Source organism: Ictalurus punctatus, chromosome 28, assembly GCF_001660625.3.
Source record: "Ictalurus punctatus breed USDA103 chromosome 28, Coco_2.0, whole genome shotgun sequence".
Classification (NCBI taxonomy): Eukaryota; Metazoa; Chordata; class Actinopteri; order Siluriformes; family Ictaluridae; genus Ictalurus; species Ictalurus punctatus.
The window spans coordinates 2,727,060-2,755,049 of NC_030443.2; the positions used below are offsets into that span (position 1 = coordinate 2,727,060).

A 27,990-nucleotide genomic window follows, 5' to 3' on the forward strand; every position below is an offset into this window, starting at 1 on the left:
GTGTGTGTGTGTGTGTGTGTGTGTGTGTGTGTCATACCGACAGAGGTGGGCATCTCTCCCCACTGCAGCACCACGTCTTTAATGATGCGGCCGTAGGTGTTGACGTACACTCCCTCATCCTCGTAACACAGCAGCATCTCCATTCCATCAGAGCTGGGCAGGAAGACGATGGCGTGTGGAGTCACCTGAGACTGGATCTACACACACACACACACACACACACACACACACACACACACACACACACACTTTTAGCGCCATCTAATTTAGAAAACAAAAACTGTCCTCATGTTGATTTCTGATTGCGAAGTGACTAAGTAAGGGGGTGTGCTGTTGTAGGAAAATAATCAATGATGGGACGATGCGAAAGCGAGTTACTGTTACCATTACTATTACAAAGCTGACTAGGTTCCTCTAACAGTGCAAATCCTGCAAAATCCTTCTTCTAATATACTATTTCTACACAGTCTGCTTTTTATCCGTTTATAGTTGCATTTAATGTTTTTAAAAGGAAAAAAAGAAAGAAAAAGAAAAGCTGCACTGCTACTAGATTGTTCAGGCTCTCAACCACCAGGTGGCACCAGAGTGCACAAATCATGTAAAGTTCGTCCATCTGCAAACAACAGCGTTCCGGTCATCTCCTGCGCTTCTCGGCGACTCACGTGGACAGGAACGTAGATGTCGTAGTTGTTTCCGGAATCGACGTCGATGGCGTGGAAGCCGGCGCTGGAGCCGTAGATAACCTTTAACCTCTGGCCTTCTTCCACAGTCAGGTCAACCAGCTGAGGTCTGTGAGGCAGGTCAGTAAAAGACTAGATAGATGCAGAGAGAGAGAGAGAGAGAGAGAAAGAATGGGGAGGGGGGCAGTGGGGCAAGGTTAGGTTGCCTAATCAAAAATAAGACAAGCTTGTTAGTGAAGCACGGAGTGTGTTAGTGAAATGTGTTTTTTTTTTACCTTGAAGGCCATGAATTTGTGGTAGGGTTTGGGGGCCCAGGCATACACCTCCACCGCATTCTTCAGAGCGATTACCAAGAACTTAATTCGCTCGTACTTCACTAAAATCACACACACACGAGAAATATTCATCTGTCAGCTATCGAAACGAATCACGATGATTAAAAACATCAGCGTGTGAAACGAACGTAAACGTTTACTGTTACGACACAAACCCAGCCCCAAACCGAGCGAGTCTAAAAGTGTTCCCACTCCACACTGCGCACTCACCCACTTTGTAGTGCACACAGCCCTCCATTTCCCCTACAGTGGTCCAGCCCTGCTTCTTCTCCACCTCTGGGTCGTTATGGAGGATCTTATTCCTCAGCCAGGCCAGGTAATACACCCGTACCTTATTCTTTTTCCCTAACGGAGAGAAAGCGAGGGGGTGGGGGTAGGGAGTTAAGGCAACACCAGTGATTTATCCCCCCCCAACCCCCGAGCCTGTGAGCACGTAAAAACCTGATATGGTGATGAGCAGGTTAAGTCCCTCGAGCACGTCCATCTGCTGGAACCTGCGGGAATTGATGAGCGGGTACACTTTGCCCTGCCCACTGCGGTCCAACAGCTTCAGTCCGTTCTCAGTTCCGACCAGCAGGTTTACACCTGCACACACACACACTCAATCATAAGGTGATACATGCACAAATCAAGACTCCTTTGCGAGTCAACTAGCAAGTTTACATCTTAAAATACATACACATGCAGTCTTATCCCTCTCTCTCGCTCACACACACACACACACACACACACACTCCATACCCCAGAGCGCAGCACAGAGAATCTCGGAGTTAAACCTCTTCTTGTATTTGCGGATTTCGGGCGTGTCACTGACGGGGCGAGTGTTTGTGGGGTTCACGTTGACCATGGAGCCTTTTCGCACCTCCAACTTCAGCTGGTCAAACCGAGAACTCAGACCTACACACACACACACACACACACACACACACAGGCTGTAGTCAAGGACATTTTTACAACAATATCCCATCACCACTAGTAGAATACTGGATCAGCTTTTTAGGTTACAGATTCTTTTCAGGCTGGTACGAGTCGGGAGAAAAAAAAAGCAAAGCAAAAAAAAAAAAAAAAAAAAAAGTTAGAGCTTTTGGTAACCAGCTCCCTCTCTTTCACGTCAGATTAGGGTCGTGACTCACCTCCCACTGACACGGGCTCCCCTGTCCCCCCCGACGGCTGGTACATTCCGAGATCCACGAAGGTAGTGAAGGAGGATTTCCCAGAAGCCTTGACCAAACCTCTGGACTGATACTGAAATCGGTACAGTAATGTTAACGCACGCGGTCAGTTCGGCTGCAGATAATATTTACAGATTTAGCATGCGTCAGTTTTGCACTGGAGTTACATTAGAGGTGGGGGAAAAAGGTCTTACGTCATAGGTGGAGTCTTTGCCGGGAGAGGAGTGGGAGGCGGAGTCAGTGGGGGAGTGGGACGGCTGAACCACATCAGGCAAGTTGGTGTATCCGTTATGATTACGCTTCTCTGGAGTCTGAAACACGCACGCGCGTGCGCACACACACAAACACATTAGAGCAATTTACCTACTGGATAAAATAAAATCAATTCCACACAGGAGTATTTCATCTCACCCTCTGAACGAGCATGGTCTGATCACCGTAACCTCCAGCCCGCTCTTCGTCTCCTCCCTCGCCTTCCTCTTCCTCGTGGACCACCATGGTGTTCACGGAGTCCGAGTCCGGGTCTCGCGGGCTAACGGAAACACAGACACCACATGAAGGACACCCCTCCATACCTCGTGACCCCTTGGTGTTATAAGCTTATTTAAGGTTAATTAAGTGTTGACCCTCAATGAGGTCAAAGGAGAACTTTTTAAGCATTTACACAATTAAAAAAATATATATATTTTTTGTACACATCCCTCCTTGTAAGCGTACCGGTCAGTGGGACTCTCCTCTTCATGTCCCTCTCCGTTCTCGCTCTCCTCGCTGCTCTCGCTGCTCTCTGAGGACGACGAGTAGTCGTTGGCCTTCACCGGAGGACGGGGCTGCTCCTCGGCACGCTCCTTTGAGTACAGCCCGTGGTCCTGATACACACGGAGAACGGCGTTAATTAACCAAAATACTTGTGGTGCAAAAAACTAGGTTCTAAGCTCTTGGGGGAGGGGGCAACAAAACACCACACGTGCAAACAAATCTTTTTCTACGTCTTATTTCTCATTCCCTGTGCTCCTCTCTGCCCTGTCGATGCAAATACACGAAAACCAATCAGAGACCAGAGATTTTTCCAGTACGAGCGCTTATCAGAGACGTGTTAACCCGAACCCGGATGAAGATTTTTCACCCTCAATGTCTCACACACGTGCACACACACACACCAGTACTGACCTCTCCTATTGCTCTCTTATAGCTCTGAGGATCAAGGAGGATGCGAAGCACAAAGTGAAGAAGAAGATTATGGGTTAGTATTGAAACAGAAGGAAATCTTTTTAAAAATAGTTTACATAGCAGAAGAAAAAAAAAAAAGTTTTTAGCAAAGTTGTGTGAGAATGTTTTTACAGACTGCATGCCTGTGTTGAGCTGCACTTTTGTGCCTGTGTGCATGCGTCTGTGCGTGGATGTGTGTGTGTGTGTTACCGCTGGTCTGCTAGGTCTGGAAGAGGTGCGGGATTCTCCAGGTTTGTGTCGTCCATCGCGAGAGAGGACGGGAGACGAGTCCATTTTAGACGAACCTGAAAATCACGAGACACGACGCTTGACACTCGAAAAGAAAACACGATACACGTTAAGATCCGGGGAGAGAGGGAGGGAGGGAGGGGGGGGAGGGAGGGAGGGGTGTAAACTTTTCAACAGGATGATCGGTGTAAATTGTATAAGACTCCCCCCCCCAATTTAGTACTGCCCTTGACAATCTGCGTAAGATGGTGTTTACTTCCTTATTTACAATACCAAGTAATAAAGAAGACATCACCGCCAACACTACACTACACAACACACACACGACTCACTGAGGATGCGGTGTCTCTCGAGGGAGCCGGTTTGAGGCAGGTTGGACATGAGGCTCGTGCTGTCTCCTCGTTCCCAGCGGTCATTGCGACTCAGATCTGGATTGCTGACATGCACAAAAGCTAAAATCAACAAACTCCGCTTACGCTAACGAGCAACGGTTAAAAGTACTAAGGACAAATCAAGAAGAGTAGCTGAACTGATCTCAATCGTAGACACGTGATTGACGTCTGCGGAATGCGCTGGAAGGTTTACAGCCGAGTCTGAGGCGTGTGAATGAGAATTACATGGATGCGTGTGTGTGTGAGAGAGAGATGCGTTACCTGGCTCGTACTGGGTGTCTGATGCCAGAGGACAGGTTAGTGTTCAGAGCGGTAGCTATCGAAGCGGTTCTCTGAGGAATCTACAAAAAAAAAATTTAAAAAAATTAATATTTAAAAATATACGCAAATTTCCGTAAAAATAAAAAAATATATAAATAAATAAAGCACTCAAAATGACATCCAGGTTACCTTCGGAGGCTGTTCGATCTCGGGGAGGCGGATCCATGGGCCATGGTCGTCCCTCGTCGGGCGCTGCTGAGGGGCAGGGCTCTCAGACGTGGGGTCCGAGTTCTGACGAACGAGCTCGCGGGAGTGCAGTGGGCGGGGCGTCGGGGTGGGGGAGGGGTCCTGGGTGGGGAAGGCCGACATGGTCTTAGTGGGCTGATCGCAGAGGGACTGGGAGCGCGGCACGGGCGCGGCGTACGGCTTCAGAGGCACCAAGTGTGCCATCTGGAACTGCGCCGATGCATTGAGGACAGCGAGGAGACCCGGAGAGAAGGAGGCGGGGCAACGCAAAGTTCACAGGGATGGAGGAGAAAGGCGGAGCAGGAGTTTGAGGTTAAAAGCGAGAGTCGTGCAAGGGAGGTCAGGAAAAGCACGGGAAGGTTTCCGCAAATTCCCGACCCGAGGAGGGAGGAGAAAGGAATTCCCCGTGGCGAGCGGAGGAGGTGGGAAAAAACAGAAAGGAAAGAGAGAAGGATACAGTCACTGAAGGGAAACAGAGAGCAGAGAAGTGAAAGCAGAATGTTTTTTGGACAGGAGAGCCGATGGCCACCTACACTCACTCTCACGCTCACGCTCAATATCACAACGCATCCCATACGACTCAACGCTGCTATGCAATTCGCTAATTCAACTCCGATACCGAGTGCACAGAAACACACGAACAGTCTGATTAATAAATCGGCAATTAAGGTAAAAGAAGACACCGTTTCCACACACCTTGCCCTGGCCACCTTGGGGTTCGACAGGTCTCTGCATGGGCGGGGTCTGCGCGGCCTGCACGCCTCCCGATTGGCTGACTGAGTCGGAGCGGGACTGGATGTTGGTATCGGAGACAGTGGTGCAGATTTTAGGGGAGCCCTGTCGGTTTAGTTTACTCCGCTCCTCCACCTGAGAGATACAGAGAGAGCGAGATATACACGTACATATGTATACAGCATGCGATTATTATTATTATTAAATTAATAAAAATGAGTGTATTTTAAGCCCTTTTTTAAGAGTCTCTCTGTAGGGGTCTGAATGCACATAATTTTGCTGTGATTCTGAATGCTCCAATCTGATTGGTCAGAAGGTGGTGATTGATTTTCTACAACAGTGGCTCTGTTAGGAGCGCAGAGGCAGGTCACAGGTTTATATGGGTTACGGTTTCTATAGTAACAACTTGCGACAGGGCCTTGTGCTGCGGGTTCTGTCGGGAGAACGCTTATTTTAGTTAACGTTCTGGGAAGGAGTCTCCAGTTTCAGTGCTTTGGTGTCTCGGGAACATGACAAAGTGAGAATTTAACGCCTTATTAATGTCCCACAGCATTACTGTACATATGTAGTGTAGTGTAGTGTGTGTGTGTGGACCTCTCTGGCCCAGGCAGGCTTATTGTTATCCAGGTTCTTGCTGTAATGATAAAGCGGTTTCTTCTCCTGTTGCTGCTGCTGCTGCTGCTGCTGTTGCAGGGAGACGAGGTAAGCATGCTCCTGCTGCAGCTGCCGCTGTAGCCTCTCCGACTGCCTCTGCTCCTCCAGCTGCTTCCTCTTATACTCCTACACACACACACACCATTTTAAAGAAGAATAAATAAAATTCAGGGGTCACAATTTTTTTTTCAACACTTCTTGGCCGACACATAGAGAGGGGAAAAAAGGACACACATACAAATAATAATCGCACTGCACACACTCACACACTGTCCTCTTCCAAAACTGCTGATGTGTCTCGTTTCCAGACAGACACCCACTGCACGGTTTTTTCCCCCTATAACTGGGTAAATTCGGTACTCCCTGAGTTCTCCAGTTCCTCGTGTCTCTTTTACGCGATTTAAGCCGCTCTGTAACAAAACGTACGTAACGCGAATTTGAACCATCTTTTCCAGTGATCTAGAGGTGCGAGTCCTGCATTAACACCCCCCCCACCCACCCCTGAGGGACGGTATTAAACCGCAGTCCGTTAGGAAACCCATACGAGACGCATCAACCCAGAAGAGCTCACCAGAAGAGGAGAGAAGTAGCAGAAGTGAGGGAAGGGAAGGGAAGTGAAGGGGGGTGTGGTGTTCAAGAGGAAGAGTTAAAGAGAGGACAGTGTTACCATGAGCAAGGCCTGCTCCTGGAGAAGCTGCTGCTGAAGGATTTCTAACTGTCTCTGCTCTTCCTCCAGCTTATGCCTTATAAACTCCTACAGAGCGAAAAAGAGAGAGAGAGCGAGAGAGAGAAAAGGAGGGAGAGAGGAACGGAGACGAGAACAAGCTGAAAAGGAGGAAGAATGGAAATACATTGGGGGGGGAATCCTCCAGGGGCGGAAAAGGCTCCTTCTGCTTTAACTGGTGTGTGTGTGTATGTACACACAAAGTCTGAATACGAATGTGTCATTTGTGGCCTGCCTTATTTGCATCTAATAATGTAAACAGCGATGTGAGGGTGCTTTAGACACTGTGTATGCATGTGTGTGTGTGTAAAACACTGAATAAATCTCAGCACGTCTCTAAAGAGAATCTAAAACACATTCATTCTTGCTGATTGGTCTTTTACGTCTCTGCCACTTTGAATTCTACTGAATGTGGGGCGGCACACGGCTCGCCCACACACACACACGCAGTCAAAACTGCACTGAGAGCCTGCTCCCATGGCAACCAATTCACAGGCATTCCATCCAGGATCGGAGCGGGTGCCCACGCTCCGCCGCTATTGGCGGAGGCGCGGCGCTCCTCGAGTGGGGATTGGCTACCTGCTCTCTCTCTGCCATCCTGCGGTCCTCCTCCCGCCTCATATCGTCAAGTCTCCGGTGAGGAGCCTTCTCCTGCTGCCTCACCATCTCGCGCTCCTTCCTCTGTTGCTGAGAGAGAGAGAGTGAGAGAGAGCGAGAGTGCATTACTTTCAAACATCTATGTGAAATAATAAATCCCACTGGTGTTAAAAAATAAATAAACAGGAAGTTATGGAAAGGGTGAATTCAACACAGTGAGATACAGAGAGCGTGAGATAGAAGCGAGAAAGAGACAGAAAGTGTGAGAGAGAGAGAGAGAGAGAGAGACGTGAGAGGGGTAGGTGACGAAGGGACGCTGATGAGTCACCATCGCTGCAGTGGTGGATCTCTCCCAGCTGCTCCACACTGTGAATATATCCATCCATATCTGGCATCCGTTTCTACCTGCTACATCCTAATAACTATAATTACACCCGAGCAGCAGACGCAGGGACCGCGTCCCACACGCCACGGCTCGGATCGGATCTTGCGGCCTTCTCATATACGCGCGGCGATTTATTTACATGAGCGGCAAACAAACCGCACACGCAAACACACATGAACATGCACAACATAGTGTACTCGTATATGCGAACGCTGCATAAAGTCTATGAATTATTATTGCGCTTTATTTGTTATTTTTTGGGAGGTATTGGTGACGGTGATAAAATGTTCGTTTAACTGGAAAGAAGCGACCGTAACCCAGGGCTGACTAAGCAGACATGCTCCATTAAAAAAAAAAAAAAAAAAAGTGCCTCCATCATCCCCTTTTCTTCGTCTCTCTAATCCCTTCCTCGCTCGCTCGCTCGCGCCTGTTTACAAAGACGGAAGATAAATATATCGACTAATGACAACTTATTGCATTACAGACCCACGGCATCTCTCTTTCGTTGTGGTCGATTACTGGGCAGCAATCTGATGTCAGCGCTCTCTCCCTTTCTTTCTCTCTCTCTCTCACAGGGAAAAGAAAATAAAAAACCCTTCCCATCCACTTTATTCTACTGCAGCAGAAAATATAAATAAATAAAAATATGAATAAATTCTGCTTAAAAAAAAAATAGCCACTCAATCTTAATCCAAGCCCTTCGTTTATAATTACTTTAATATAACCTGCTGGTTACAAGATAAACCTGCTATCCAGCTAACCCTAGGGCATTCGTGCACAAAAAAAAAAAAAGAAAAAAAAAAAGAATGAGGACTGAAAACATGCTGGAGTAAGTATGCGTTGGTGCTTTTGCCAGAGCTCCATCAGCCTCTCATCAACTTCCTTTCGCCGTGAGTGTCGCTCCGATCTTTCCCGCCCCAGAGCTTCCTCTCTCTCTCTCTCTCTGAGACACTATACATGTTCATCTCTCTTCAGGAAGAAGCAAAAGCTGGACTTCAAGAACTTGAAAAGCTGGGAGGTTTAATCTCACCATCTACAGCTCGGAACAAAAGGAATCAAACACACCGCAGATTTCCGTCTCCGCTACATTACACCGTCTGCTTTCATATCCATCCAGCAAAATGAAGGCCAGATCCAGACACACACACCACTCAAGGAGCCTCACATTTTTGGACATTCTTCAAATGCCATTCTTCAACCAGGTTAAATAAAGAGAAGCTCTTCCCAGACCCCAGGTTCAGCTCGTGACTCACAGTTGCACATCGGCGTGCTGTTCTCGGTTCTTCTGTTAAATACGCAGATAAAAATGTATTTGAGTAGCTCGCAGGGCTGTAAACTTCGTATTCTCTCTGGTTCCGTCATCCGGCGCTCCAGAAAGACTCGAAAGTCTCCAACACGGTGCTTTCCTCCACTACCGTTTCATAGAGGGGGTTTCTATGGGTGCTTTATCTCCGTGTGTGTAACAGTTACCTCCTCGAGCCTTCGCCGCTGCTCCTTCTGCTCCTCGATACGTTTCTGGCGGTCATGGAGGAGTTGGCGCTTGTGCTCCTCGGGGTCACGGCACTGCGCTGCCAGTTGGGCCTGCTGCCTCTTCAGCGCCTCCGAGCGCTCCTTATTCTCCTGCTGCAGCCGCAGGAAGTCCCGCCTCAGAGTCGACTCGCCCGGCACGTTCAGGATGGAGCTGCAGGGAAAGCAAGAGAGAGAGAGAGATGGAACAAGGAAAAGACAGTGTGCGCAGAGAGGAACTGGATTGATATGGTTCAATATTGTTAAAAAAAAGAAAACAAGCCTCAACTTAATTTATTACTGGTGTTTATGATCAAAAAATGCATGGCCAATGTATTTGCCTGTCCCATGAAAGAGGGTGTGGCCTGTGCTTATCAGTCCCAGTGAAGGTGTGGCCCCTGTGCTTGTCATGGGTTTATCAATCACAGTAAAAGGGGTGTGTCCTCTGTCTGTCCCAGAAAAGGGGGCGTGGCCTCAATGTTTGTCAGTCCCAGTAAAAATGGCGTGGCCACTGTGTCTGCCAGGCCTACTAAAGGAGGTATGATCTCTGTGGTTATCATTCCTTTGTTAAATGGGTGTGTCGTCTGTGTCAAACCCCGACGAAGGGGGCGTGGCATCTTTTCCTTGCAGTTCATCACGAAAACCATCAAAAATTCTGCAAAGTACCGCATTCCATCACACGGCTCCGAGTCGAAACATATCGTGTTGTCGGTTGCTTCGAAACGATCTTTCCTACACCGTTGATCATGCATCAAGAGGCATGTTCTGAAGAGGGCCTCGGAGATCCATAGGGTTAGGGTGAAGTTAAGAATGAGGGAGAAATGTGTACACTGCGGCGTGGTACGAAAACGAGTGTAGGGATTTTAGTTCATCTTTTATCAGCTGTAGTATTACCTGGACTCTCTCTCATCACCTCTGTTCTCGTCTTCTTCATCACTGCCGCTGTACTCGTACTCCGTCTCCTCTGTGAGCGACAGACAGACAAACAGACAGAGACTCAGATGATATAAAGGCAACTTTCAGCTCTGAACAACAAAACATCTCATACCACTGCAGCTCTGACACACCAAACTATGAACCACTCTGCTCTCCCTAAACTGTGCCAGCGACCATCTGCAGACGTGCTGAGGCTCTCTCTCTCTCTTGCTCTCTCTCTCTCGAAACCATGTGGTGGATAAAAACTCAGGGGGGAAAATGTGCAGCCTTCACCCACACAGCACGGCGGTACTACACACGCATCCAAAGCGTAACACGCTGGGAGAACCGACAAAGACTAAAATAGCACGGAAGCCAAAAATACACTTTTTCTTTTTTTATTTTTAGCTGTTTATAGCTACGTTTAACGCCGTGGAACGCACGTGAAACAAACGTTATCGTTTACGCCTGCTAGAAAAACAAACAGTCATTCCCTGCCCTAGCGCAAAACTGCAGCTTTCCACCTGACTGTTCCATAGCGCCGATACTGGAGACTCCTTCCATAAACGCTAAATATCAAATCTTCAATCTTCCAACCAATCAGAACTGAGCATTCGATAGCGCTGCAGAATAAATGACATATACGAAGGGGATCCATGAAGGATGTAGAGGTCTCTCGAGTGCTTTAAGAAGAAGCAGTCGTTACGCATTTATGCGCCGATGTATTTACTGATCTTCACCCCCTAGAGGCGCTAATTACAGTACCTGATTCGAGCTTTTTCTAGTCACGTAACAGTCACTCAAAAACACACACACACGTGCACCGTTCACCTTTTTCGCCACGTTTCTTGCGCGTGCGGTCGATGTGGTCTTTGAGCTGGATGCGGACCTGGCGCTCGGTCGGCTGGTCTCGGATGAACGAGTGCTTCAGCAGCTGCTCGGTGGACGGGCGGCTCGGGTACGTCTTCACCAGGCAGCCCTCGATAAAGTCGATGAACTTTTTGGACCTGGGAGGAGGAGGAAGAGGAGCGAGATCTTGAGATGTGCCGTTCTTACGCTCTTGTGAATTTTTTTTTTTTCTAATTGGGGGGAAAAAAAAGAACAGGGGATAGATTATCTACATATACCGGTCAAAAGTTTGTGGACACTCGACTGAACTGTTTCTCATGATCTTAAAAACCTTTTGATCTGAAGGCGTGTGATTAAATGTTTGAAATCGGTATCGTAGACAAAAATATATTCGTGCCGACGTATTCGTTTCTTTCATTAGAAAACTAACATTTCATTTATAATTTTTTTTTTTATTTTTAAACGGATGACTTGGAGCAAAAAATTCTGAAAATCAGCCGATAAGAGTCCGGTGTCGGTGGGAACTCCTTTAATACTGTTTAAAACGCATCTCAGGGAAATTCCTCAAGAAATCGGGTGAGAAAACGCCAAGAATATATTTCTGGAAATTCTAGGCGTAAAGCGTGTCTACTTTGAAGATGCTAAAATACTCAATTATTTTGATTTATTTTGGATTTTTTATCACAACATAATTCCCATAGTTCCATTTGTGTTACTCCAGAGTTTTGATGACTTTATTATCATTCTAAAATGGGGGCGGGGGATAAATAAAAAAAATAACGAGTGTGTCTAGACTTTTGACGGGTAGTGTACGTAAATCCAATATGGCCGCCAGAACCGCAGTCAGACGTGTTAATATCTTTGTGGTTTTTTTCCAATAGTTCTTCTTGGCGTTGAGCTCGGCCTAACGGGAGGCCTGCTGTTCTGTTAAAAAAATAAATAAATAAATACTTTAATTGAAAAAACTAAAGGCTTTCACTTTCCTTACAGCAGAAGCCCTAAAGGAGGCAAAATGGTGGCACGCGAGCACCGGGACGAATGCAACCAAGGAAGGACGAAACGAGAAAAAAAATAGAACGGGAAATAAACAGAGAGAAGGGAGTTTCTCTTATGTAAGCTGTCTTCAGGAGAATGGAGGCAGATAAGCGCACGAGTGTATAGATAAGTATTAGAGTGGTAATCTGGTGGGGAGATATGTAAACGTAAACACAGCACATCACACAATCACGCAAGCAGATTAAACAAACAGGCTGACCATTTCTTGGACTTCAGTTTCGGAGGAGGGTTCCGCGGGATGAGGAACAGCGCTCTCATGGGATGCATATCACACAATGCTGTGAGAGAGAGAGAGAGAGAGAGAGAGAGAGAGAGAAAGACACTCGTATGAGCAAATATACAGACAGAGAGAGAGAGACAGATAATATATCTCTCACTATCCTCACGAGAGCGAATGTGACTAACTGTGGAGTTGCATAAGACCGACACACTGACCAGCACGTCCCGCCCCCACACACACTCACACACTCCTAAGAGCAGCTCTAAAACACAGCGCTACTTCAATACCCCCTCTCTCCCACTCTTTACTCTACATTCGGTGTGGACTTCCTCAGTGCTACCGGCAAAAACAACACTTCAACTCCACTCTCCTTACTGCTGTCAAAATATGGCTGGGTATCAAATTGCAACTAGAATGTTAAGCTGTCCCACTGTGGCAGTGTATTAGTATGTGTGTGTGTGTGTGTGTGTGTGTGTGTGCTGCTTACGAGGCGCCCCCTCCGCCATCTCGATCGCTGTGATTCCCAGAGACCAGATGTCGCTCTGCAAAGAGAAACAAACAACATCAGCTCTGTGAAAGGCGACACACACGTGATCACCAACGCGCGCTCATGCTGGAGAAGTGAGTTACGGTTACAGAAGTGAGCGTGTTGCTCTTATTCACGCGTATCGTTCGACACAAGGACGAAACGCAGTTCCGTTCAGAAGGCGGCGGCGGCGGCGGCCTGGGTTAAGAGTCAGGACTTCGGAGCGGCGACGGGAAAGTATGGAGGAAAAATAACCGTGCCGTTCTAAAAGGAGCTCGGGGAAAGCTATTAAAGGAAAGTCGTTAAAGGAAAAAAAATAAAATGCGCCAGGGAAAGAAAAACAAAAAAACGCTGGCTCTGGTGCACTGCTGCGGTATTTCGATCGTCCTCATTTTTTCCTTTAATTTGTCTGTGTGTAATTTTAAGGTAAAAGATTCATGAAAATGTTTTAATGGAAAAAAAAAAAAAAAAGCGCACAATGATATCAAATTATTGCTATAAAGATATTATTAACCCACATTAGAAAATATATACACTTTAAACATATATAAAGAAACAAATACCCGACTACAAACGTAGAAACGATTTGCTTTAAAAAAAATAAATAAATAAAAAAATCATAGGCTGTTAAAAATAAATAAATAAATAAATTAAATTAAATTAAATTAAATTAAATTAAATTAAATCAGAAATCCTTTTCATCTTTCCAACGGCGATGGTTCGTTTTATTTAATGAAACGGGCCCCAGTGTGGGTTCAGTGCATCACTACAGCTCAGTAATCTATACTCGAGGAGGCATTTGACCGGAGAGGAAAGCATTACATCACTCATATTTCCAGTGACGGCTGAGCTGGAGAACCCCACACACACACACACACACACACACACACAGACACCAGTTACCCTGTAGTCGTAGGTGGAGTCAGGGTTCTCGTCACAGGCGATGACCTCGGGTGCCATCCAGTAGGGAGTGCCGATGAAGGTGTTCCTCCTGCCTACAGTCCGGTCCAACTGAGCGCTCACACCAAAATCAACTACACAGAGAGAGAGAGAGAGAGAGAGAGAGAGAGAGAGAGAGAGAGAGAGAGAATTAACAGGGTGTCTTAGCTGTTTTCCCAGGACATGATCCGGATTAACCGTGACCAGGATAAAGACCTCACATCAGACGAATGAGCGTACAGATGAAAAACAATGCACTTGTCAGAACGACCGTCACTTAAATCTGCAAGAGAGCCAACGTTCCGATTTCAGTCTAATCTATTTGAACTTTGTCTTAACAGCCCTTGTACCACTTCAACAATTTTTTTTCTTATTATTATTATTATTATTATTATTACATATTTCACAGCAAGAACACAGACCACTCAGTCCTTCAGTGCTGATGTGGGTCAGAGTGTCTATATAAAGTCAGAATGCCTGCAGGAGTGTGTTATACTATAAAAAATTTTTTAATTGTTTTTGTTCTAACTATCAGATTCGCTGCTAAATCAGTAGGGCATTCATTAATTAAAATAAATAAATAAATGTAAAAAGAGGTCGGACGTGTCGAAGATGCGCGGCAAAACACAAACGGACGATCCGATCGCCAGATCGGACACGCGCCAACACACGGCCCCCTTACCGAGCTTGACCTCTGCGTTCTCAGTCAGAAGAACATTCTGGCCTTTGATGTCTCTGTGGATGACCTTATGTGCGTGAAGGTGCGACAGGCCCTGGAAAAGAGACAGAGACAGACAGCGAGAGCGAGAATGAGACACACACACACGTGAGGAACACACACTCGTCCATGTTGGAATGTGGTTTCTCAGTGGTGTGGGAGAAGCAGAGTTTTATTAGCTTGCCGTGTGAGCATTAAAACGGGCCCGTGCGTGCGTGCGTATGTGCGAGTCCGAGTATGCGTGAGTCTGAGTATGCGTGTGTGTCTTTCTCACTCGCAGAATCTCTCGGCAGATATACGCGATCCAGTCCTCCTTCAGCGAGTTCCCTTTAGTGTTCTTCACCAGGTCCGTGACCGAGCCAGCACCACAGAACTCCATCACCAGCTGTGCACGCAAGAAACAAAAACACCAATCTTTAGAACGTTCTCGAATTCATATAACGCAACATATCCGAAGAGGAAGAACGCAGGCAGTAACCGCGGGTTACGTAAGTATTTATACATCATGCACAAGAATAAGAATCAACAACAAACGTGAGACACACTGCCTAATAAAGGGCTGGTTAATAATTCTGACTGTTAAAGCCAGGTTATGCATTGTAACAGGCGGCGGTCAACTGCCGTCACCTCACCGAAGACTCCTATTGGTATCCGCCATACTGCTTTGCTCGAGTGGTTTTCTTTAGGCAAATAACTGGTGTTATTTGCCTAAAGTCATACTCTGCTCAAGTCTTTTGTGTCGCTCTCCTGACCACTTCACAGCACGTGTGAATCGCTCCGTCCTGTCGCTGCAAATCGCTGATCGAGCGCGCGAGTACCAGCTGCCTCGTCGTGCCAGTTATGTGGCGTCGTGTGGTCCGAGACCAGATAATAAACAGGAAATCCGCTGCGAGACTCCGCACTGCTGCAAGGCTTAAGAGCGCACGGCAGGTCAAACCAATCAAAGCAGGGTAAGGACCAACCGGCTTTATCAGGGCTCAGTTCAAAAGCCTGCATCTCTGATGGTATGGAGGTCCATTAGTGCCTATGGGATGGGCAGCTTGCACATCTGGAAAGGGATCGTCAATTCTGAAAGGTATATACTGGTTTCAGAGCAACACACTGTATGCTTCCATCCAGATTCCATCCCATTTTTACTTCTGAGAGCCTCTTCAAGATACTCTTTTTATACACAATCATGTTACTGACCTGTTGCCAGTTAACCTAATTAGTTGCAAAATGTTCCTCCAGCTGTTCATTTTTAGTAACGCTTACTTTTCCAGCCCCCATCCTGAGTTTTTTTGAGACATGTTGCGGCCATCGAATTCAAAATGACCTTATTTTTTTCTTAAAATAGGTATATTTCCTCAGTTTGAACATCTGATATGTTTCCCATGTTCTATTGTGAATAACGTATGGGTTTATGAGATTTGCACATTGCTGCGTTCTGTTTTTATTTACATTTTCCACAGCGTCCCAAATTTTTGGAATTGGGGTTGTAGTTGGTGAATTATTTATTGAGGAAATGATCGAATATTGCACATCTGTGTGGGGTAAAAGTATGCGAAAGTCTAGGATTAGCAGTTTGATTTTGAAGGTGATGAAATGGTGAAAAGGAAAACACTGCATTCCAGCATAAGAACTTTTATTCCATCTGTGAAACATGGTGGAGGTAGTGTCACGGTTTGGCCCTGTTTTGCTGTAACTGGGCCAGAACGACAATGAATTGTGAATTACACCAGCGAATTCTACAGGAAAATGTCAGGATCTCTGTTTGTGAACTGAATCTGAAGAGAAAGTGGGTCATGCAGCAAGACAACGATCCTAAGCACACGAGTCGTTCTACCAAAGAACGGTTAAAGAAGAATAAAGTTCAAGTTTTGGAACGGCCGAGTCAAAAACTTGACCTTAATCCAGTAGAAATGTTGTGGAAGAACCTGACGCAAGCAGCTCATGTGAGGAAACACACCAACATTCCAGAGTTTAAGCTGTTCTGTACTGAGGAACGGGATAAAACTCCTCCAAGCTGCAGGACTGATCGACAGTTACCGGAAATGTTTAGTTGCAGTTATTGCTGCACAAGGGGGTCACACCAGATACCGAAAGCTAAGGTTCACATACTTTTACCCCTCACAGATCATTCTCAATAAATAAATGACCGAGTATACTATTTTTGTCTCATTCGTTTAACCAGGTTCCTTTCGTCTACGTTTAGGAGGTGTGTGAAAATCTGATGATGTCTTGGGTCTCACTTATGCAGAAACTGTATAACCCATTCTGATTTGACGTTACACGCTGAACTCAAAGACCTTCAACCCCAAGACCAATCTCCTCCCGTCCCCAAAACCTTGTAACCTTGCAATTCACAGTATATATATATATATATATATCTATATCACAGCGTTTGCTCCATTATGTCACACCCAGAGCTGGTCGTCGTGGCCGGGTGGACTCTTCTTGACGAAGGCGCCGTAGTACGTGGCGATGTTGCGGTGGTGACTGTACTTCTTCAGCATGTTGATCTCGGCCTTGATCTCCTCCTCTTCCTCCTCGGTGACGTCCATCACCTTTATAGCGGCCAGCTGTCCCGTCTTCACATGGCGCCCCTGAGGAGAAACAAAAAGAGAGCGCGTGTGTATAAAAATAGTACAGAGCAGATGTGTAGGTCTATTAATAGCTGAAGAAAGTCCCATATCGGAAATCCGAGCAGGCTGACGGCGACCTCGTTCTCACCTTGGGACCCCGCATTCACACTACGTCGGTGACACCTAACTCACCCTGTCGTTCTGCACACTCAGCACTAAACCCACATACTTAACCCCCCCGCCAACCTGGTCTAAAAACACAGAACTCATTTGCGTAGTAAATTTTCTCTCTGTCCTTCTTATCCTGCGCATCTGTCCGTCCCGCGCTGCCGTCCCTACAGCAGATCCTCACGACTTCAATAATCTGATATACATGTACACACATACAGACAGCAGAGATGTATATGCATCCATCATACTAAAACCTGACAGCATCTCTCGTTTCAGCTCTGCTTTCTCTCAGGGCAAGAGACGCTACTTAAAGCTGGAAAACACACATATTAAAAAATAATAATAATCAAATTTACACTATTCTTACATCTCCCTTTACACCAAAGACATGTCTGGATTTTTGTAGTGTAGCTGGCATGTTTCAGGGAAGGGGTATTCGTAATTCTTTGGGAACGGTAGAGCTACGTTGCTTCGATGCTTATTCGATGCCTGAACAGTGACGACGGTTACGTTTGAACGCTTATCCGTTGCTGATCATGTTTTGCTTCGTAGTGGCGCTCCAATGTTGGCGGTTTTTATTTCGTGTTATCTTTTTTTACCTCACTTTTAAACCAGCAAAACATACCCTAGCACTGTAGCTAGGTGTCTCTGGACTGATCAACATGCCTCCGGTTAAATCATTTGCATGAACGCACGCGATTGGCTACAAGGATCTGCTACAGAATCCGAGCTGATTTAATAAAAGGGAAAATATATATATATTTTTTAAACAGCTCTGGGGTGTAAATACTTGTGCACAGATCACGCTGCGGACTAAATGCGAGTTTGTCTAGCTTTATTATATAGATACAGCTTCACAGATAGTGTGCTGCATTTGGGCGACCTCACGCTCCGTCACTCCTTCCCTCCCTCCTTCACCGACTCACCCACACATGTTAAATAACACATCAAACATCAGGAATCCATCCTTCTCTCCTTCTCCCTCCCTCTTCTCACCTTGTACACCTGCCCGTAGGTACCGTTGCCCACGACCTCCACGAGCTCAAAGATTCCTGCTGGATCCTGGCACAGAGAGTGAAAGGAATGTTATTAACACACACACACACGATATAAATACACTTTATCTTGGAGCTCTACACTGACTGACAGCCCAAGGTCAGGAAACCAATCAGCACAAAAGTGTGTGAGAGAGAGAGAGAGAGAGAGAGAGAGAGAGAGAGAGAGAGAGAGAGAGAGAGAGAGAGAGAGACGAGTTGTTTCACTTTTTGCCAAAGTTCCCAGAGAGTGCTACAGGAACAATCTGGCACGGTCACCTGTCAGGAGTCGTTACGAACTCAGAGGTAACGTTCGGCTACGTGAAACGCGGCCAAACACTCTGAAAGGCAGTTATTAACACACACACACACACACACACACACACACACACACGCACACACACAAACTCAATATGGCCTCTGCGCTGCTCAGTGGGTGGACAGGGCTGCCGTTCATCACAAACACACAGTCATCTTTTTCCAATAAAAGCACTCTCTTTTCCACTTTCTTCCTTTTCCGCAAAAACACACACACACACACACACACACACACACACACACACACACACACACACACACACACACCAGAGGTTCATCTCTTGGAGAGAATAAAAATAAAAAATAAAAAAAACAACAAGCGGTGCAAAAAATAAATACACGTTTCTAGCTGATGCAATAAGTGGACACGAGAGTGGAGCGCATGTGTGTGTTTACATAATATTCAGACGACTGCACACAACACAATGGCCAACAAAATTATTCTATACAGTATACGGTTTACGATGACAGTTATTTGAAGTTCGCACAAGAGGAAGGGAGGGAGAGGAGGGAAAAAAAAAAACCCCACCTCGGTGAAGAAACAAAATAAAAAAAACGATTGGTTCCAGTACTAGTTAATGAATCTGCTGCTCACGTCACGGACACGTCACACGCTGGAGACGACGTTACGTGTCGAGTAAAACACTTCCTTTGTGTTAACTTTTAATTCATTATAAAAGAACCACTTCCTGACACTGGAGACTCCTCCCATGAACGTTAAATGAACGTCGATACGGGGAAGTTTTCCGTGAGGAGACGATTTCTTTTTCTTAAACACCCGTCTTCGTAAGCGTCTGTCTGACGTGCCTGCGAATGATCTATTACCGTAGCAACAATAACGCATCACGTGACGAGCACGCTGATATAACTGTCTGACAGCGGTTCGTTTCTCAGGCTGGTCTACGCGCTAACGACAGCGACGTTTAGAAGTTATACAGTGGAGTGCATGGAGTTTATTATCAAAGCTGGCTGGACTGGCCACGCCCCCAAGTGAGGAATCAAACGACTGTAAATACTGTACCCCTGAACGTCTGAGCATTTTAGCGAACGTGAATGTAAAGCGAGTTTCCAGCAACGTTCTTGCTGGAGCACGTAGCCCACTCTGCCAGATGAACGCACAGGCGCCGAGTCGAAGCGTACCGTCTGCTGCTTTCGCATCACTGCTCTTCCTGTCTGTGCTTTTTAGGAAAGTCCAGGCTGCTGAGGTTTTGCTGATTCAACAAAGTGACAGTGGAGAAAGTATCAGAGAGACACTGCTACTGCTCTGTTGTTGGTCCTGCAGCAATATGGAACCGTCACAAGCGTCCAAGATCATGCTTCGAATCACGGCGGTGAAGTCTGCACAAATCAGGCAAAAGCTGCTTTACTACAGTGTGCGTGTGTGTGTCTGTCTGTCTCCTTCTCTTTCCATCTGTGCCCGTCTGTCTGCATCTGCCTCTTTTAGTCCACGTCTGTCTGTCTGCATCTGCCTCTTTCAGTCCATGTCTGTCTGTCTGTTGCAATGTGTGTGTGCGTCTTTATCGGGCTGTCTCTTGAAGTGTCTCTCCATCTCTCTTTATCCATGTCGGTCTCTTTCGGTCTGTCTCTGTCCATGCTTGTCTCTTTTTCTCCATGTCTGTCTGTCTCTTGCTGCAATGTCCATCTTTTTGTCTCAGTACATGACTGTCTCTTTTTATGTTTCTCTCTATCTGTCCATGTTTGTCTCTTTCTGTCTGTCTCCCATCTATCCATGCTTGTCTCTTTTTCTCCATGTCTGTCCATCTCTTTCTGACTGTCTCCATCAGTACATGACTTTTTTTTTTTTTAATCTATTTCTCTCCATCTGCCTATGGTTCTCTTTCTGTCCATATCTCTCTTTTTTTGGTCCATGTTTTTCTGTCTCTCTTTATTTGTTTCTCTCGATGTCTGTCTTTTTCTGTCTGTGTATGGCTCTTTTTTATCTGCGTGTTGCATTCTGTCTATGTATATGATTGTCTCTCTCTCTCTCTCTCTCTCTCTCTGTGTAAAAGCCCAGTATTATTTATCAGAGCCTGGTAACCTTTGATACAGAACAGGAGGACTCGGATGGACGGACGGACAGTCACTCTCTCTCCCTCTCTCTCTGCGCAGTGATAATGCTAGTGAAGGCTAGCCGTTTCATCAAATAGCTTTTTTTTTTTTTAAAAAACGGCATCTCTGTGTAAAAAAAACACTGTTGGCACACCCACGGACCCGTAACACGCTTTACTTAATCATCACAGCGTTCAGAATCGATTAACTCGACAGGCCTAAGTGACACCGGCAATTTCTGCATTTAGGCTGCACGCTTTCTAACGGGATTCCTAATCGTCCGTAATGAGCCGGTTCATTGTTGCTCGTTTCTGACGGACCCGGTGCTCGCCGTGTCCGGGTGTCTTTAACGCACGCGCCTCGTACGACGACCCGGTGGGACGGAAGAGAGGTTAGGATAGATGTCGAAGCGGCCCAGACAGCGCGTTACGTGTTGATGGATCTCGTAACGTTTGTGCGTGTATCAGTGAGTGGGCGACTCACAGGACAACCTATTAAACAAAGAGCTCAAGTGAATCATCGCCTCTCTTATCGCCGCTTTCTCGCTCCATCTCTCTCTCTCTCGGGATGAATTCCACATAGCGGCTTGCAGAGTCGTGGCACGTAACTCGCTGTACCAGCTCACCACTGCTCTCTCACGCTCTCTCACACACACACGGAGAGGGAAAAAATGAAGCTGATAAAAGGCTGAATGCCTACCTACTGGGGGTATGGGAGGGTGGGGGGTGAGGTATGGGAGCGGCATTACATTTTCACAACCCTCCAGTGCTCACTGATAGTAACCATGGAGTCTGGGCCAAAAGCATGTAGGTGGTTCCTGCCCCCCAAAGACTTTCAGTTTACACACAAATCCCTACCATGACCCAGAAAAACAATGTTTCCATTGTTGACGAGCAAAACAAACTGCTGAAGGCTCTCTGCGTCAGTCTGGGTAGCACTGTGCTTTCGGGTCACGTGTTCCCAGAGGTCCAGATGAGCTCGGCCTCTCGGATAGTCAAAGTTTTCTGTCGTCGGACGAGGAAAACGTCGATACGCCTGTGTGAACTTTGATCAGCGAAGGCGGTTGATCACTTCGACTCGGGCCTACAGGTCTATTCAAAGTGGAGAACGAATCACGCATGCGACGCCTCCTCGTCCGACATTGGTACCCGATCTCGCCGGTGCACTCGTGGCCGAACGAGCGCGAACCCCCACAGACAGCCGCGCTCCAAAATCTAGACGGAAATCCTTCCCGGAAGAGAGGAGATTAGTATAGCGGCAAAGCGGGACTAAATCTGGAACGGGATGTTCACCAAGCGTTGCGTTCGGGCGTCCGCAAACTTTTGGCCGTACTGTGTAGCTTTCAAAGACTGTATACTGCCTCGTTACTTCAACTCCATGCACAAAGTGTTTTAAGCAGACCAATAGATCAATGTACTTCCACTTTTAAACAAATCTCCGGTTGTCAACGGTAACCGTCGATGATACGAAGTACCACGATATGATCTTTTTGTCATGTTGCCCAACACCTACTACACCAGATCGGTGAGAAACCGCGGTTTGTACCAGAATTAATCAAAAACAGCATCGGTGTTCAAAATGGAAAGGATAAACATGGACACCCAGAGAGAAAAAGTGTCCTGATATCTGAGCAGAAACCACGCAGGTTGAATTAAACTGCCTAATCAGCTGGCTAGTCGTTTAGTGTGGTGGTGGTGTTGTTCCAGGGCAGACCAAAGGCCAAGACCCGAGACAAGCCTGAGCACAAAACACCAAATACAAACAAGTCCAACATGAAGCGAGCGTGTTCTCGAGGCTGAACAAGTCGTGGCGGACCGAAACCTCTGAATCCGATGCGTCTCTCCGTCGGTGCATTAGTGCGTGACAAATGTGCGCTGAAACGAATCTCTCTCTCAAACTAGTTTCCTGACAACGCGTTACGCTTCCTGAAACGTACGCGTCATCCTGTGTGTCGATATATTGGGTCTGAAAACTGTTACAGCGAACAACAACAAACAAAAGGGTCAGTACGTGAGGCTCTTGGGCCAGGGAAAAACCGATTCGCTTCAGGATATGGGCAAAACAATCGCAACAAGAGGCCTGACTGCGTACAAGTCCGGAGTTTCAAGGGAATTCCCGGTGTAGAACGGAGCTTAGCGATAGGATTACACTGAACACGTGCATATTCGGTGTCAACGCTCCTTCTGCTGTAAGCCTATCCCTCGTTCATACAACAGCTGTGTGTGTGTGTCTGGGGGTGTGTGTGGGTGTGTGTGGGTCATTCTGTCCTGGGAGAAACAGAAAGGAGCAAATAGATATTTACAAACAGACAGAAAAGTTTACAGGGATGAAACCAGTCTCACAACTCAAGACTGGTGCATCCCTAATAGACACAAATCATTTACACACACACACACACACACACACACACACACACACACACAGGATCATAGCCCAAACACAGCAGATGGACAATCAGCCAGTCAGTTAAATAGGTCACGCATTTCAGTTATAGCCATGGTGCTCTCATCAGGAAAAAATTACAACTAGTCGGGCTCCATGAACACTTTGCCCCACACACACACACACACACACACACACACACACACACACACACACACACACACCTACAGCGTGCGACATTTCACGGCATGTTCACAGTAAACCCAAGGATGAAAACCTCTTCCTTCTGTTTGTGCTCGTACAGATCGTACTCGGCTGAAGGGTGGAACTTTCTGGAAGCTGAAATGCTTGACGACGCTCCAGCAGGATCTCAAGGACACGAAACAACCGTCCTCACACTGATCCACGGGATTAACAGCCATGTCCTTTACACGGTCACGTAAAAGCCTGTATAACTACTGACAAGTGTGTAGGGACCAGAACAAACCACACGTGCACACAAGGAGAGGATAGGGACATAGGGAGGATGATAATGAAGCCCAAGTGCACATGAGGAGGATCATAACGAAGTCCTAGTGCACACGAGGAGGATCATAACGAAGCACTTGTGCACATAGGGAGGATCATAACGAAGCACTTGTGCACATAGGGAGGATCATAACGAAGCACTAGTGCACACGAGGAGGATCATAACGAAGCACTAGTGCACATAGGGAGGATCATAACGAAGCACTTGTGCACATAGGGAGGATCATAACGAAGCACTAGTGCACATAGGGAGGATCATAACGAAGCACTAGTGCACATAGGGAGGATCATAACGAAGCACTAGTGCACACAGGGAGGATCATAACGAAGCACTAGTGCACACAGGGAGGATCATAACGAAGCACTAGTGCACACAGGGAGGATCATAACGAAGCACTAGTGCACATAGGGAGGATCATAACGAAGCACTAGTGCACACAGGGAGGATCATAACGAAGCACTAGTGCACACAGGGAGGATCATAACGAAGCACTAGTGCACACAGGGAGGATCATAACGAAGCCCTAGTGCACACAGGGAGGATCATAACGAAGCCCAAGTGCACACGAGGAGGATCATAACGAAGCCCTAGTGCACACGAGGAGGATCATAACGAAGCACTAGTGCACACGAGGAGGATCATAACGAAGCCCAAGTGTACATAGGGAGGATCATAACGAAGCCCAAGTGCACATAGGGAGGATCATAACGAAGCCCTAGTGCACATAGGGAGGATCATAACGAAGCCCAAGTGCACATAGGGAGGATCATAACGAAGCCCAAGTGCACATAGGGAGGATCATAACGAAGCCCAAGTGCACATAGGGAGGATCATAACGAAGCCCTAGTGCACACGAGGAGGATCATAACGAAGCACTAGTGCACATAGGGAGGATCATAACGAAGCACTTGTGCACATAGGGAGGATCATAACGAAGCACTTGTGCACATAGGGAGGATCATAACGAAGCCCAAGTGTACATAGGGAGGATCATAACGAAGCCCTAGTGCACATAGGGAGGATCATAACGAAGCCCTAGTGCACATAGGGAGGATCATAACGAAGCCCTAGTGCACATAGGGAGGATCATAACGAAGCCCTAGTGCACATAGGGAGGATCATAACGAAGCCCTAGTGCACATAGGGAGGATCATAACGAAGCCCTAGTGCACATAGCGAGGATCATAACGAAGCCCTAGTGCACATAGCGAGGATCATAACGAAGCCCTAGTGCACACGAGGAGGATCATAACGAAGCCCTAGTGCACACGAGGAGGATCATAACGAAGCCCTAGTGCACACGAGGAGGATCATAACGAAGCCCAAGTGCACATAGGGAGGATCATAACGAAGCACTAGTGCACATAGGGAGGATCATAACGAAGCCCAAGTGCACATAGGGAGGATCATAACGAAGCACTTGTGCACATAGGGAGGATCATAACGAAGCACTTGTGCACATAGGGAGGATCATAACGAAGCCCAAGTGCACATAGGGAGGATCATAACGAAGCACTTGTGCACACGAGGAGGATCATAACGAAGCCCTAGTGCACACGAGGAGGATCATAACGAAGCCCTAGTGCACACGAGGAGGATCATAACGAAGCCCTAGTGCACACGAGGAGGATCATAACGAAGCCCTAGTGCACACGAGGAGGATCATAACGAAGCCCAAGTGCACATAGGGAGGATCATAACGAAGCACTTGTGCACATAGGGAGGATCATAACGAAGCACTAGTGCACATAGGGAGGATCATAACGAAGCCCAAGTGCACATAGGGAGGATCATAACGAAGCACTTGTGCACATAGGGAGGATCATAACGACGCACTAGTGCACATAGCGAGGATCATAACGAAGCCCTAGTGCACATAGCGAGGATCATAACGAAGCCCAAGTGCACACGAGGAGGATCGTAACGAAGCCCTAGTGCACACGAGGAGGATCATAACGAAGCCCAAGTGCACACGAGGAGGATCATAACGAAGCACTTGTGCACATAGGGAGGATCATAACGAAGCCCAAGTGCACACGAGGAGGATCATAACGAAGCACTAGTGCACATAGCGAGGATCATAACGAAGCCCTAGTGCACATAGCGAGGATCATAACGAAGCCCAAGTGCACACGAGGAGGATCATAACGAAGCACTTGTGCACATAGGGAGGATCATAACGAAGCCCAAGTGCACATAGGGAGGATCATAACGAAGCCCTAGTGCACATAGGGAGGATCATAAGGAAGCACTTGTGCACATAGGGAGGATCATAACGAAGCCCAAGTGCACACGAGGAGGATCATAACGAAGCACTAGTGCACATAGGGAGGATCATAACGAAGCCCAAGTGCACAAATGTGCAAATGCACAGGCCCAGTCGTACCAAAACAAAGGCACAGGCCTAATCATGACCAGAAAAACCAGACAAACGTCACCTGCAGGACAAAGATACAAATTCAGATCAACCAGAGCAAACAGGTTTCATTATAAAACAGCACAACCTAAACATGTCTGCAGTGTCACTGCCTCGGCATGCGTGTCTTAATACTTGGGATTACACTGTAACGTGGACATGCATCATCCTCCTCACTGTTATTACTACTGCACATATTTATCCAGAGTGAATTCCAGCAGCCTCTCACCCTCAGAGCCGCCAGGTCGATCTCATCCAGACTCCGTGTAGGTGCGTTTTCCGACATGTTTTTGTCCAAGTTGTGTCCGTGTCAGCGCCTGAATAGAATAAAACCGTCTTTATGTCCAAACCGTGAACAAGAGGGGGAAAAAAACGCGTCTCAAAAAAACTTCTCAGGTCCCATTAGAGTCTGCGGCTCGGTAATGTGACGGCTGGACTGCGTAATGCTAGGCTAAGTGAGGAAAATTAACGCCGATTTTTTACGTAAATTGTGGACTGTAAAGGGCATGAGTGTGTGAGAGTGTGTGCGAGAGAGAATTGGTGAAAATGAAGCGCTGTTTGTTTATCCAGGCCTGTGTACGCGGTGTACGAAACCGTTAGCACTGTGGCTAATCCCTCAGATTGCGTCGCAGCGCGCCTGGAGCTCGAGGCGCCGCTCATGTCGAGTCACATCTCCGGTATTACTGATACTATCGAGCTCCCGTTTGCCGCTCATGTTTCCCACACTGGTTATTAAAAATATATATGTATATAATTTAAAACGTCGTTTTTTTGGTTTGTTTTTAAATTCGCAAAGTGTCGCCGTGCCCTTCCTCCTCCCGGTCCTGAAAATCCACTACTGACGTCCACGAAAAGAAGTTAAGTCGCAGGCTAGCTGAGCTAATAAACACCGGGGCAAGTCCGCATCGGCGTCGTCAAAATCCGCCGTTTAACGCTGCAGCTTCCCACGCACTCACACACACACGAGCTTTCTAGTCGCATTTACGGGCTCGTTGCAGTCGTTCGCGTCGTCCAAGCGGCTTAACAACAAACATGTCGAATCGGAAACGTCGCCGAAAAAAAAAGCAGCAGGAGTGTTTATGTGGAAACTTTCGCTCCTTCCGTCAAGGCGATATGAGCGCGAGAGCGCGCACGCACGCGCGCCAGTGCTGGGAGTCGATCCCGAAATGAGTCGATTCTCCGATTCCGGGTTTCGGAACAATCGAGAGTCGACTCCGAGGCTTTGCTATTCTATTCTAACATGTAGAATTTATTACAACAGCAGGCTGAAAGTGTTCTCTCTTCTCCCGGTCGTTTTAATCTCATTTCACTGTTGTTTATTGTCTGTCTCTATTTGGTTTTATTTTGTCTTACTCTGTTCAGCTTTGTTGTGTTTAAATGTGCTACATAAAGCAAATTTGCTTACTTACTAACAAAAATGTCTTAGCATTCTGAATTTTTTTGTTTTTTTAAGTTTGTGGACACCTGACCATCACACCCGTATGTGTTCCGTCCCCCAACTGTCTGAAGCACACAACTGTACGCTTGTCTGTGGGACGTTTTTCTGACATTTTACTGTCAACTAAACGGCCCGGACATGTTCCAGACACATCGTCTGCCAAGGCTGGAGTGGAAGAACCCGAGTGTCAACCCCACTAAACACCTTCAGGGTGAACCGGAACACCGACTACACCCCATCAACGCCTGATCTCACTACCATCACAAATCCCCACAGCCACGCTACAAAATCTAACGAGAAGCCTTCCCAGAAGAGTGGATTATATATTATTATAAAGGAAGAACAGTACTAAATCTGGACCGGAACATGTTCGATAAGTACATACAGGTGTGACAGTCAGCTGTCCACAAACTTTTGGTCTTAGTGTATGTTGTTGGAGGTACAGTACATTATGAATGTTGAAATAGCAGCAAGGTAAGATCTACTGTCATTTACACCGTTAATTAGTATGATGTGCGTTAATATAAACACTGAGGTTTTTTTTTTTTTTTTTTTACACATGGCAGATCCTGATCCCAGGACTATATCAGTGCATATTGTCCTCATGTCCCTCAACAGAAAACCGCTGTGTGGAATCGATTCCTAGAGTCTACATAATTATTCGGAGGAATCGATTCTTAGAATCTACTTCACTGATCACCAACAACCGGAACTGGACTCGAGTCGA

The 27,990-nt window shown here is 46.8% G+C and overlaps 1 protein-coding gene and 1 long non-coding RNA gene across 9 annotated transcripts in view; one reads left to right on the forward strand and one right to left on the reverse strand.

Moving 5' to 3' along the window:
* mink1 (misshapen-like kinase 1) overlaps positions 1–27,211 on the reverse strand; it is a 32,466-nt gene extending 5,255 nt beyond the window's left edge. The window contains exons 1-30 of one of the 8 annotated variants that reach the window (XM_017460061.3): positions 26,055–27,201; positions 18,094–18,159; positions 16,765–16,947; positions 14,637–14,747; positions 14,327–14,417; positions 13,609–13,739; positions 12,667–12,721; positions 12,159–12,237; positions 10,886–11,061; positions 10,034–10,103; positions 9,104–9,314; positions 7,231–7,338; positions 6,595–6,681; positions 5,868–6,053; positions 5,238–5,408; positions 4,485–4,751; positions 4,296–4,375; positions 3,975–4,078; positions 3,604–3,698; positions 3,355–3,378; positions 2,905–3,053; positions 2,599–2,719; positions 2,382–2,498; positions 2,149–2,260; positions 1,757–1,912; positions 1,457–1,600; positions 1,226–1,360; positions 956–1,056; positions 663–812; positions 38–197 (exon numbers count right to left, since the gene is read on the reverse strand). In XM_017460061.3, the coding sequence (XP_017315550.1) occupies positions 38–197; positions 663–812; positions 956–1,056; positions 1,226–1,360; positions 1,457–1,600; positions 1,757–1,912; positions 2,149–2,260; positions 2,382–2,498; positions 2,599–2,719; positions 2,905–3,053; positions 3,355–3,378; positions 3,604–3,698; positions 3,975–4,078; positions 4,296–4,375; positions 4,485–4,751; positions 5,238–5,408; positions 5,868–6,053; positions 6,595–6,681; positions 7,231–7,338; positions 9,104–9,314; positions 10,034–10,103; positions 10,886–11,061; positions 12,159–12,237; positions 12,667–12,721; positions 13,609–13,739; positions 14,327–14,417; positions 14,637–14,747; positions 16,765–16,947; positions 18,094–18,159; positions 26,055–26,111 (3,697 nt within the window). In that variant the 5' untranslated portion in view covers positions 26,112–27,201. Of the gene's footprint in view, positions 1–37; positions 198–662; positions 813–955; positions 1,057–1,225; positions 1,361–1,456; positions 1,601–1,756; positions 1,913–2,148; positions 2,261–2,381; positions 2,499–2,598; positions 2,720–2,904; positions 3,054–3,354; positions 3,379–3,603; positions 3,699–3,974; positions 4,079–4,295; positions 4,376–4,484; positions 4,752–5,237; positions 5,409–5,867; positions 6,054–6,594; positions 6,682–7,230; positions 7,339–9,103; positions 9,315–10,033; positions 10,104–10,885; positions 11,062–12,158; positions 12,238–12,666; positions 12,722–13,608; positions 13,740–14,326; positions 14,418–14,636; positions 14,748–16,764; positions 16,948–18,093; positions 18,160–26,054 lie in introns of those variants that run through there. The other 7 variants (XM_017460065.3, XM_017460062.3, XM_017460064.3 and 4 more) reach the window with 7 other exon arrangements.
* On the forward strand, positions 25,538–27,955 carry LOC128629342 (uncharacterized). The gene is made up of 3 exons (XR_008393704.1): positions 25,538–26,095; positions 27,279–27,737; positions 27,830–27,955. It is a non-coding gene; the product is annotated as an uncharacterized LOC128629342 (long non-coding RNA).
* The last annotated feature ends 35 nt before the right edge of the window (positions 27,956–27,990 follow it).